We start from the raw sequence: 12507 nt of genomic DNA on the forward strand, positions 1-12507 counted from the left end.
CACATGATCAAATCTCGATGCTTTAGAAGCGGCGGAATGAGACAGAACTCTCTGCACAGCCTCTTTTTCACCATGTGCCGTATTTAGCAGAGAAATGTCAATACCTACCTGTGGAGCTGATGAGCACAGCCGAGGATCCTCGTCAGCGAGTTGTAAAAACGGGTCACTCCATAAAGTGAAGTGTGTGATTAGAGAAAAGGAACCTTGAATAGACTCGGGGATGGAGCCGCGTGTCCTCCTGCCCTTCCGCTGACCAACCCCGGGTCCTCCTGCCAGCTGAGGCCAGCCGGCGCAGGGCCGTGTGTTTGATGAATGAGGACGATAGGTCGAGCGGGCCGTAACTATAACCCACATCTCCGCTGGGATTCGGCGTGAAGTGAGAACTCTGAAGTGCGGCTCATTGTCTCCTCTGGAGTCTTTCTAATGACAGAGACGTGAGTGCAGTTTGACAGGAGATGTTCTGTAAGTAGCAGCGCACTACAGAGGAGAGGTGAGATCATCATGAAATATTAAGACAGAACAGATCTGGAGTCTGCGAGAGTCGGTGAGACATTTTTAGGAAGAGCGCGCTCGGCTCTGTGTGAGGCCTTCACTTCCTCTTCTCTTTGAAAGCTCTATCTTTATAATGGATGGCGGGAGTCTCCGGGGAGTGTCTAGACTATGGTGGGAAATCTAAATGGTCGGGGAAAAAGCCACTCGCAAACCCTCGGTAAGCAGTGTGGGAGAAAAAAAAAAACGGCAGCTGCAGAGGGAGAGGCGGGATGCGAGGGAGAAGCTCGGTCTGCACCCGGAGCTACGCCATCTTCGTCCCGAGTTCCATTTTTCATCTGTAATTGAAGGAGATTCCTGGAAAGGAGTCGTGGGGATTAAATGAAGCTGAAATGCCCTCAGATTCCTATTTTCCTACCTTATTTCCTAATCCCTCCAACCCCAAGTGCCCTTAGCTTCAAGACCATGATGCTCTCTGTCTGCACCCACACCACCCGCCTGCCTGCCTTCCTGCACCTTCTCCTCCGGTTTCCCCTCTTTTTTTTTTATGCCTCCACCCTTCGTCTTCCCCTCCCTCTCTCCCCCCCTCAGTTATTTATGAACAGGACTTGAAATAGACTTTAGTATTTGATAAAAGCGTGATCCTTAATCCGAGGTTGCCTGAGAAGTGCATTTCATTTTTATTTCCCATCAGAGATTGATGGAGGAGTGGGTGTGGGGGGGGCGGTTACCCACTCTGTGATTGCTAATGTAAATTCATTGGGTTCTGGTGGACATGTTTAAAGATATGGAGGGGGCCTTGTATGTGCACTGCGAGATTGTGTGCATGCAACGTGATGGAGAGGCTGAACTGTGATGTGAAAAAGGCCAAAAGCGTCGTTTGATGCATTTCATGATCCAAATTAAAAGAAAACAATTCTGCGTACATATCACAAAAACGTGAGATTCTTCCACATCGCCGTTCTGTGCAAAACGTTCACTTGTGCCTTCCTGGAGGAGGGCGGGAAAAAATAAAAACGGGTGATAAATTCGAGATGACAGTTGCGCCATATGAACGAGGCCCCTCGTGTATCAATTCGCTCCAAAAGCCAGCTGCAAATTTTAACTCAGCCTCCTTATGTGGCAATTAACCGACGGGTAACATAACCTGAATGTATCTGCTCTGTTCATTACGCCAATGTTCTCTATAGCTGGCAAATGTTCTTCAGGATCCTACAGCAAATTAGCGGATCCCCCCAGGACGCCTTTTTATTGGATGATCCAGCGCAGGAGGACGCCGCAGAAACCACTCGAGCTCTCCACAACCTGGTCCCCCCCCCACCCCACCCCACCCCCCCCATCCTCTCCCACTTCAACCCACCACGGTCGACACAGGGTTAATATTTAAAAGCGTTGGATGCTCCCAGTCGTGTATTGATGATATGTTTTGAAAAATTGCTGAGGCAGGCTCATTGTTACAGTTGCTGTCTAGAAGATAGCCAAACCCTCCCCTCCCGCCCTCCCCTCTCCCGGTCCCCCCCCCCCCCCCCCCCCCCTTCTCTTCTGTGAAGCCGCCAGATGGAAAACACTCTAAATCTCGTAATGCAATATAGCGCCTGGCGAATGAGAGGTGTTTCAACTTCATGTGGGGCCTCCTCATCGGCACCAAAAAAATGTATATTTGTTCTACCTAACCGGGGCCACCAACCTGCTTGAGGCGGGGGGCGGTGTAGTGTGTGTGTGTGTGTGTGTGTGTGTGTGTGTGGGGGGGGGGGGGGTTGGAAGAAAACGCATGAAGACGGCGAGCATCAGCAGCTAAAAGTAGAAAACAAGCGGAGAATATGCTGTGCCTCACCAAATTGCCTCTGGCATACTTTTAAGGTTTTTCTCTGAGAACCCCTCCTCACACACACACACACACACACACACACACACACACACACACACTACTCTTTTTATTCTGCCTCTTCTGCATTGTCTTCTTCTTCAATGAGCTACAACTGCCACAACTCCAGCGCGACATCTCACTCACAGGCGGCAACAAGAAGAAAGAGAGGAGCGAATCTCTTAGTCCTCCACTTTCACCAGCATCATCATCAACACAAGTACCCCCCCCCCCCCCCCACCCCCAATCCTCCTCCTCCTCCTCCCCCTCCTCCTCCCCGCAGAGCTCTCCACCGGCTTCCTGCCTCCCCCCCTCCCTCCCTCCCTCGCCCTCCCTCCCCGGGACACTGAATTTTACAGTACCGTCTGCAGGATCCCGGTTTTGTTCGGCTGCTCTCCTCTATGCAGAGCAACACGGCTCCGGTGAAGGAACGCTGGAGGCAGCTGTCAAAGCGCACGGGCTGCTGCTGCTGCTGCTGCTGCTGCTCTAGTTGAGCCTCGGTGCCGTACCGACTGATTTCACATTCACCAATAAGAGACGGCACAAGGTGGGGGGGGAGAGAGAAGCGAGAGAGGGAGAGAGAGAGAGAGAGAGCGAGAGAGTGAGTGAGCAGAGAGAGACAGTGGGGGAGAGTCTCGAAGTGAGTGGTGTTGGAGAGGCAAGTGGAGTGAAAGAGTGTCAAAAGAAAAAAGAGGTTACAACACCTCCCAAGCTCTCTCTCTTTTTTCTTTTCTCCCGGCTGCTTTTTTCAACCCCCTTTTTTTTTTTTTTTTGCTTGTCTTGAAGAAGAAGAGGAAGAAGACAAAGAAGTGGAGGCTTTAAATATTAACTGAGAAAGAAGCGAAAGAAGAAGAAGAAGAAGAAGACGAAGCAGGAGGGGGGGGTAAAACCTGAAGTCAAGCCCCATTGAACAGTTGAGAGGGCGGGCTGCAGCCTCAGAGGATCAGGGGACCAGTATCGCTCTCTGTCCACACACTCGGACTCCTCCTGACTGGACTGGACTGGTCCCAGTGCTCGGCCCTTCTCTCCTCCACTCACCCGCCTGCTGACACCTTTTCCCACATCCACCATGATGATGTACTTTTGGGTGAGTAACCCCCCCCCCCCCCCTCCCCCTCTCTCTCTGTTTGGACATATGAGTGTTGATGTGTGTGATGTGCTTATGTCAGACTGGTTCAAACCTTTACAGTTTATACACAAAGTTCAAGTGTGTGTAAGGGGGTGGAGGGTGTGTGATGGGATGCACCTCCCACATGCACGGACACAGCTTTTATATTTTCCATGTGTTTTATTGATGCTGGATTTGCTGCAGCCAGATGCTACAGAGAGAAGGCCCCCTGCGTGTTGGGATTTATTCAGCCTCAAACGAGAGAGGGACGTCTGAGCGTGATTGTTACCCCAACACCTAATACCTTTTACAAGTACTGTTATTCAACTTCCTCTTGACAGTTAAACTACCCAGAATGCAACCTGTCTGTCACCTGAAAGCATATCTCTCAGATTTAACGTCTGAGCTAGGAAACCCGCTCAGGGGTCTTCTGGGGACACGTTTTGATTTCCCCTTTTTTTTTTTCCTGTTCGTCTGCATGCGCTGTGTTTTCATTCTGGTGGTTTTTGTTGTTGTTTTTTGTTTGGCCATATATCCAAGTCACTTTACTATTCTTCTTTTTATTTTCCCACCTCCTTCTTCTTCAGTTTTGTTTTTTTTCCTCCCATAAATTAAGCAGCATCAGGTTCGCAGAATGAGGATGATTACAGATTGTTAACCAGAAAGCTGCTGATTAATTCTGTTTGAGATCATGTTGCGATTAGTCAGATTGGTTTTGTCTCCTCCGTGGTTTTCTTTTTTTTTTCTACGCACCACAACAATACCCCCGCCCAGCCAGCGCTTGCTTTGCTCGCGTGCATTTACAGAAATAAGACAAAGTGGATGAAATTATTCTCCAATGCAACACATATTTTCCGGCAATACCACTGGTAAACCGTTGGAGCTGTAATGCAGTTTCAGACTCGTCTCCTGCAGACTGTGTGTGTGTGTGTGTGTGTGTGTGTGTGTGTGTGTGTGTGTGTAGCTATCGATCCTGGGTGTACATTTCTTTGCAGAGAGCCTCTTTTTTTTTTTTTTTTTGGAGGGGTGTCGGGGAGTTATTTTACCTGGATTATTTCATTGAACGACTTAATACTTGGGCCACATTTCTTGGATAGAGAAAGCAAAATATAAATGATAAAAAACCATGTTCAGCATGCTGTGAATCAAGCAGCCTCGGCTATCGATCTGCAGCTCACATTTCTGGAGAGAGAGAGAGAGAGAGATCGAGCGAGCGAGAGGATGTTTTTGGGGGCTAAAAGTTACTCCAAGTGGAGAAGATGAGCTCCAGTTTAAAAACCGCAAGAAAAGTCGCTTTGCCAGTGGAGTGGAAGTGACAGGAGGGAGTGTATGATTTCCAAATTATGTCACAACGATAAAGACAAACAATGCAGCGTGAGGTTTTGTATTTTTGTTTTTTTTGAGAGGCCGCCTTCGCTCAAACACGAGGCCTTCCCCCGATACTCGTCCTGCGATGCCTCCCGGAGGCCGTGGTGTTTGATCGAGAGAGGCTCTCCGGCCTCTTTGAAGGCGCGCTTGTGAGGACGCTGCTCACCTTCTTTTTTTTTTCTCCCCCACCTCAAGCTTCATCACTGATTCTCCCTGCAGCCGGTCACAACCATGACCACGCAAACATAGATGTAGAAAGAGTAGAAGTGATGGAGTACTGCTAAGTCTGCAGGATCCTCAGCTGTTAAACACAGGGACACAATTTAGTTATTTTTTCAAACTGCTGCACAGTTGTTAAAAAAAAACACAGCGGCAAGTACACATTCTCAGGTCCTTGCTCACTTTAACTTCACCTGAGTAGTTTCTTTTTGATGGTACTTTGAGGACTAATCCTGCTCCACATTTAAAGACAAATACTGCACTTTTCTCTCAAATCATCTCGGCAGTCCAACATACTTTGCAGAGTCCGTTTATTTGTGGAAATAAAAAACATAATAAACTCAAATAATTTGCCTTTTTTTTTTATTTATTTTTTTATGAATGAAATCAAATATGCAACATCTTTACCGGCTGCAACCTCTGAGTGATGAACCCAATCATTCATAAATTATAATAATAGAATATTTATCACCCCAAAATACAAAAAGGTTAGCATGTCAAGTGTGTTTCCTGTCGCGCATTAACTTTATTTTGGTTCTAAAAGTCGGACTTTTTACTTGGAAAATACAAGTTACATCTACTTCAGTAAGATATCCAAGTACTCCTTTATCTCCTATGTAGGAACATCACAATAACTCTGAAGCTCTTTGTTTTGCTTTTTGTTGCTATAAAGAAGCTAATCGCTCACACACTCTCGTTCAATTTCGGTAGATGTTCTTCCAACTGTATTTTCAGCTAGCTCTTCTTTATTGACTCTTGTATCCAATTGGGGCGGCAGTAGCTCAGTGCGTAGGGACCTGGGTTGGGGTCGCTGGTTCAAGTCCCGGTGTGGACCAAGTTGGTCTGGTTGCTGGAGAGGTAACAGGGCACTTCCTGAGTACTGCCGAGGTACCCTTGAGCAACCGGCCTGGTGCGCTCCTTGCATGGCAGCCCCGCTCTGACATCTCTCCACTGATGCATGTCCACAGGTCCTGTTTCTGTGGGATTCTGGCCTATGTGTGTGAGAAGCATGTCTCTAAAATATCCTCAGGGATTAATAAAGTATATCAAATAAAATAAATCCAGCAATATGCAACCACTGGGGGCTGAGATAAGCAAAGAATTGATCTTTTATACCTAATTTGATAATGCTAGCAATGACAGTCTATGACACAGTGAACGTAGCGATAGCCCTGATGGACACCCAGCATCAATCAAAATGTTGCTAATCAATTTTTTTGACGGGGATCCATTGCATGCAGCTAGCGGTGTGCTCCACCTCTAAAGACAATTGATGACAGTTTGTGGTGAAGCGAGCCGATCTACGCCACAGATAACAGCCGTGGCGGCTAATTCTGGAGCCTGATTTCACCATCTCCTCTTAACAAACCATCTTCTCTAAACACTTATTAAACACATGAACCTCTACTTTGTAACCACTCTCTGACTCTAAAAAAAAAAAAAATCATAATTATGTCTTGTTCTTAACAGCAGTAGCAGAGAAGCTGAAGTCAAATATCCAAAATAAGTCGTAGGCACATTTTACAAAGACTAAAACAAAAAGTGAAGATTTTCACTCTGGAAAGAAAAAAGGAACATGAAATATATGGAAGAGTATTTTGACATTTTTGAGTCAAGGGTCGTCTACAGTTAAGAGGAAAGACTCCCTGTGAGGTACTGAAGAATATGTGTGATTGTAGAGAAGCTCAAACTTAATGTGCTGCTTTTTATTTTATTTCATTTCATATGCTGGATATTTGATTCCTTTTAGAAGCGTGGACAGTTTTTGGAGGGAATACAAATCAGCCTGGAGATGCCAAGTTAAAAGGCCATTTTGACATTATGCAGAATGATAGTAAAACAAATTTGCAGCCATATACCACCAGCCATGGAGAGGGGTTGCAAATTAGCCACGGCTATAAACCTGTATGCTTGGTATCTGCTTAGGATTTTACAAATGAAGTGATGCTCATTGCATGTGTCCCTCTTAAATAAACGAATGAATAATATCAGCAAGGATTGGGATCCGTTTTTTGCTTTCTTTAATTCGAGACAACAAGCATTACAGTTCAAATAATGTCGCTTAATGATGGTCAACAGATTTTGAATTTATTCACAAAAAAAAAAATCTAAATATTCTCTGTTTCCAATTTTTAAGTACGACTTTTCTTCTCTCTTGGTTTTTTACAAACAAAGATTGCATGATGTGAAAGTTGTTCTTTTCCTCATCAACTGTCAATGTTCATGTTTTGTCAACAATGGGCAGGACGGTGACAGTGACTAGTTTTAAAAGGAAGTGTTATGAAAGCAACTTTCTGCAGACTTTTTCACATTTTTTTGGGGCATTCCGACCAAAAACATCCCCCACTTCCACCAGAAAAATACTCCGATTATGAATGTTTGTGGGTGCTTTAGAGTAAAGCAGGTGCATAACCGGCTGGAGTAAGATGATTGATTGCAAATAGTAATAACGATCTGTAGCTGCATGTAACACTGCAGGATGACGTGCATCACCTCTGCATGCAGCTGCAGCTCTCTGGATCAACATCTCTTCAGCTGCAGACGCATGAAGAGTGAAGCTACAAGAGTCTCACATTGCACTTGTCGTCTCTGAGAACATCACAACCAGTGCATGATCAATGATTTACCACCCATCCCTGGTATCTACAGGGATGCGTGGGTGGCCGTGTGTGTGTGAGTGTGAGTGTGAGTGTGTATGTGTGTGAGTGCCGACCAGCGTTTAGCCGCGAGAGGAGGGGTGGGGACCGCCTCCTGCTTGAACTGCAGGTGGTGAGCATTACCTGCGGGTCCCTCCGGAGGGCTGTCAGCCGTGCATCAGTCTGGGGAACCTGCAAGCTCCCCCTCATTAGAATATTTATTCACCAAGCAGATGTTCTTATCCGGGGCAATTACCTTTGGCTTACATTTCCCTATTGCCCACTGATATAGATGAATGTGTATACAAAGTCGTCCCACGTTATGCATGGGGCCCCTGGGTGCCAACCAACTTTTTTTTCCCCCTCCGTATGCACGGCGGGGCGGGGGCGAGCGAAGCCAGAGACCGGTCTGGTCTTGCCACAATGCAACCCAAACCCCCGACCTCAACTTGGCTGCGGTAATTGGAGGAAGTGAGGGCGACATCTCCTTTGCGATTGGCCACACAGTGATGGAGAGACGGGGCGCCTGTATATCATTCTCTCCACCCCGGCTGTTCCTTTGCATTAGAGCCAGGGAGAGAGAGAGAGAGAGAGAGAAAAGAGGGGAAGAGGCATGGAGTGGAGAAACCATGCATGCTTCTGTCCTCCCCTCAGTGTGATGAATAATTTAGCAGTGCAGGGCCCTCGCTGTCGAGTGGAGATGGTGGTAATGGGGGAGACTGGATATATATATATGGCATTGGCAAGGAGCAGTGGTTTACGTTAGACTCCCCCCCCCCCCCCCCCCCCCCGACCGATGCATTCAAGTGTGCCGCAGGCTGCTCACATGGTGTGTTTGGCCCTGCATTAATGCTTCTTTTTGTTTTTCAAATCGGAGGGAAAAGGCGTCCACAAGAAGAGGCTTAAAAAAACAAAAGGCAGGAAGGAGCCCCGATTTGAGGCTTTAGGAGCTGCGGTCATTAGTAAGGAGTGGATTCCCTTTAGGCGGGCGCTCAATCAAAAAGCTGCTGTGATTCGCTCATACGCCGTGCATTATACTGCAAATTGTATCTGTAGGTTTCCACGGCGATAAAAAAAAAAGAACAGCTCGCAGCGCTCCCGCGTCTGCCCCTTATTGCACGCTGCATATATATGTGCAGCATGTTGGTTACAATGCATGCCTCTGGTGGGACATTACAAAACCCCACACGTGGAGAGGCGTTTCCCCCCCCCCCCCCCCCCCCCCGCAACCAGCTAGACGGGCCGCGTTGAAATTCATGGGCAGAGAGAAGAGGGGTGTGTGTGCAGAGAGAAAAGGCAGCCATTCTTGGGGCGGGGAGGGGGCAGCGAAAAGTCCAGGCCCGCCCGGGTTTCATATTGCAAGATGAAGTGCTCGCGATGGTTTGTTAATGTATTTAATTGATCTGTGTGTCCTCAGACGGGGGGGGGCGCATCAGGAGTAGTGTCACGCAGACTCTTTAGTACTCCCCGAGACGCCTTCATTAGCTTGCTGCTGACCGGCTCCCCTGCCCCCCTATTTACAACGTTTGCCACACACTTTTACCTGACTTGCTGTAATAACTTTAGATATTTCTATCTCCCTTAACATCAAATGTGAGGCTCCTCTTAGACTGCAGGTGATTCGCTCCCGGGTGTGTGTCACGTGCACCGGCCTTGTTTTGTCTCGGAGTTGTTGCTCTACTTTTTTTTATTTTTTATTCTCCCTACAAGTTTCAGGAACGGCTGTTGCAATCAGTCATTAACTTCCTGCTCAATGTTTTATAATCTGGAAGGCTACACACACACACACACACACACACACACAGGCCTTTGTAGCAGAGCTCTTACATCAGCTCTGCTACAAAGCCGGGGCTGAGGAAAGCAAGCCGAGTCGAGAACATCCAGGAAAACGTGTTATCATCTGTTTATCCCAGTTGTACCCAAAGTTCCGATCAGGCAAACTTCATCAGGCTGCAAAATGTTTATATACGTTTTGAGTGTAAATCTGATGACATTAGGAGAAAACCAGGATGGATGAGATTGATTTAACCTCGTTTTTTCTTTTTCTTTTCCTCATTGGGATCATTAGCAATCACTGTGCTTAGCAGTAGTACTAACAATAATTCTGTCAGCTTTTCGGTCTCTACCCCCTTTGGGGCTAACGGGTCTACAGCCCCGGCTAATTGTGATTAGGGCTCTGACAGCAGGTTTTACTTGCAGGATTTTCACACCACAGTCCTCTTTGATATTAGCCGCACAGCTGATGAAGAGATTAGATACAGGAGAGAGAGAGAGAGAGAGAGAGGGGATGGAGAGGAGTGAAGGAGGGGGTTCTTAAACTACAGAAAGACACCTACACGGGGGAAATCACTGGCGAGTTTAGCAGGAGGAAAATAGATCCGGACGCAGTAAAAGCCTCGCGCTCGCTTATTGCACCTGCTATCATTAGCGCTTTTGTACACATGGTCAGCCTCCCAGGGAAAAGTCATTATCCAGCTGTGCCGTTATTTTTTTTTTCTGCTGTTTTCTCCTAGTGGAGTGTGACTTCAGGGCTATAGCCAGCGCACCATTTAATGCCTCCAACACAATAAAGGACTCCAGCCTTAATGATGTGGGATTGGATGGCCATGCCTCAGGTTGTCCAGGGGCTTGTGAGCTGTTACCGCGGACGGCCATTTTGCACTCGCCCCACACTTGCCGAGGCTTTTCAGTGTCAATTTCGACTCCGGCCATTCCAGAGCAGGGGCGAGGAATAAAAAAAAAAAAAAAGTCCGGTTTAATGATTAACTGCGGCGGGGGCCTGTTGTTTAAAAGCCTCCTCTTTCACTTCAGGAGAACAGGGCAGACAGAGAGAAGAAGAAGAAAGTGTTGGAGCAGCTAAACAATGAGGAGAAGAAGAAGAAGAGTAGAACACGAGGAGACATTTTCTGCTCTCTCACTCAAATCCCTAAACCTGGTGAATCACACGCAGAGAGGGGGGATGCGTGATTATGCAGAATAATGTTTTAAACTAAAGCCGAGCAGACGTTTTTTTTTTTGTTTTTTTTTTTACATCTCACTGACTGACTGACTGACTGGGAGAATTAAATATTAAGACTATGGCTTCTGCAACAAAATGATAATCCGAAGGAAAAGTGGAGCAGAGGTTCAAAGATTTTGCCCCAAATTTCACAACGTCTAAAAATAGAAGAAAAAAAAAAAAAGAAGAAGGCATCATTTTGAGCAATGACAGCGAAACAACAAGTGAGTTCCGCGATCATAGCGTGTGTCATTAAAAGCCGGAGAAATGTGGCGCTCTGGCCTAAAAATGTCCCCCCCCTTCAGCTGATGTATGGAAAGAAATGGCTTCTCTCAGCACCGACTCATTTGCAGAAGTTCTCTTTGTAACTTTCCAAAAAGCACTCCAACAGAAGTATCAGTTTAACGCCGTGTTTGTGTAATTTTTGCAGTCTTCTATATTTATTTAACTTTCCTGCGGTCGGGCCTGTTGCGCCTGCCAGTATAACTCCAGTAGAAAGTCTTCCCTCATGGCGGTTCTTCACCGTCTCCACGGCAGCAGAAGGCGTGTGCATCGCTAACACGCCTGTGCCATAGATATGCCCCCGAAGTGTCAGCTCTCACATAAGGAAGAAGATTGGAGGAGAAGCCCCTGTGAGAGCGGCAGCAACATTTCCACTGGCAAGCTGCCACGCATGATAAGAAATCCACGTCTGCCCCCCCCCCCCCCCCCCCCTCTCTCACATGGCAACGAATGTCATTTCTGCAGTTTATTACGTTTTTAGTTCTCAGTTTCTCAAACAGGATCATCAAGTGTTTACAATGCTGAAACAAACATGAGCTTTTTGCTTTTCTTTTTTTTCACTGCAATACTACAGAAGCATATTTCATTCAATGTGAAATTGTCAGACTGTTAGCATGACTAAGAATTTTTAGGTGAAAGTGTGACTGTGCATTGATGCTAGAGTCTAAAAACATGTGAACATCGGGCGAGAAGTTCAACGTCTGGTTTATCGTACTGTCAGGTCTCTCATTGGCTAAGCCCGACCTCATGCAGAAGGGGCCTGGGCAGAAAAAATTCAGGGTAAAAGTCGGGGTGAAAATCTGATTGGGCAACCTCAATTTGCAATTTGCCTAATCAGAGGCGGGACCTACAAGTACAAATCAACTATTCTTGCTGTTTTCAACAAGATAATGGTAGAACCTCAGTTGTAAATGAATACTTTGCTCTTTGCAGAAACATTTCCAAGGAATGTCTTGTGCACACTGACTAACTTAAAATGGATTTAATTGCCAATACATTTTTTTTTGAAAGTAAGACAGCGTACAAGAGTTTCCATGCAATCTTCTAAATACTTTGCATTACAACTTAGTTTTGAGTCTCTAAAGAATCAAAGCTAGGAAGATTTGTATGTAGCTAAATAGTGTTTTTAACATATCATTAGTGAGGATAGAAGGGATAAAAAACGTTGTTTTATTTATGTGCATGTGCCCACAAAAGTCATGCCACCCCTGCATAAGTCAGGTGGGCCACCCCAGTTTAAAGAAAAGTCTGCACACGGCCCTGAGGTTTGATGCAGTAAAGAAACCTCATTTAAAAGAGTTGGAGACGTAGAGGTGAATGTGGAAACCCTTCAGGTGTAGTGATCCTGCAGACAGGCGGTTTGATTCCCTGTGAAACTTCTATTTGTGAAGTTATTTTTATTTTTGTTATTTTATTGTTGACTTCTTTTTCAAGTTACCAGACCAACTTTGGATTGGTAATGTTTGTACTCTTTCACAAGCTCAATCAAAGTCTTGAATATCTTTTGCTTTTCCTTGTAATCTAAGAATGCCAAATACTTCTT

The 12507-nt window shown here is 46.2% G+C and overlaps 1 protein-coding gene across 7 annotated transcripts in view; it reads left to right on the forward strand.

Annotated features, from left to right (window-relative positions):
- The window catches only part of LOC132953909 (RNA binding protein fox-1 homolog 3-like), a 284754-nt gene that overhangs the window by 139851 nt on the left and 132396 nt on the right, over window positions 1-12507 (forward strand). The window contains exon 1 of one of the 7 annotated variants that reach the window (XM_061026274.1): window positions 2666-3440. The exons of the other annotated variants lie outside the window; for them this stretch is intronic. Within the exon in view, the coding sequence (XP_060882257.1) occupies window positions 3423-3440 (18 nt within the window). The 5' untranslated portion in view covers window positions 2666-3422. Of the gene's footprint in view, window positions 1-2665; window positions 3441-12507 lie in introns of those variants that run through there. 7 annotated transcript variants of the gene reach the window in all.

The sequence above is a fragment of the Labrus mixtus genome, chromosome 20, assembly GCF_963584025.1.
Source record: "Labrus mixtus chromosome 20, fLabMix1.1, whole genome shotgun sequence".
In the NCBI taxonomy this organism is placed as follows: domain Eukaryota; kingdom Metazoa; phylum Chordata; class Actinopteri; order Labriformes; family Labridae; genus Labrus; species Labrus mixtus.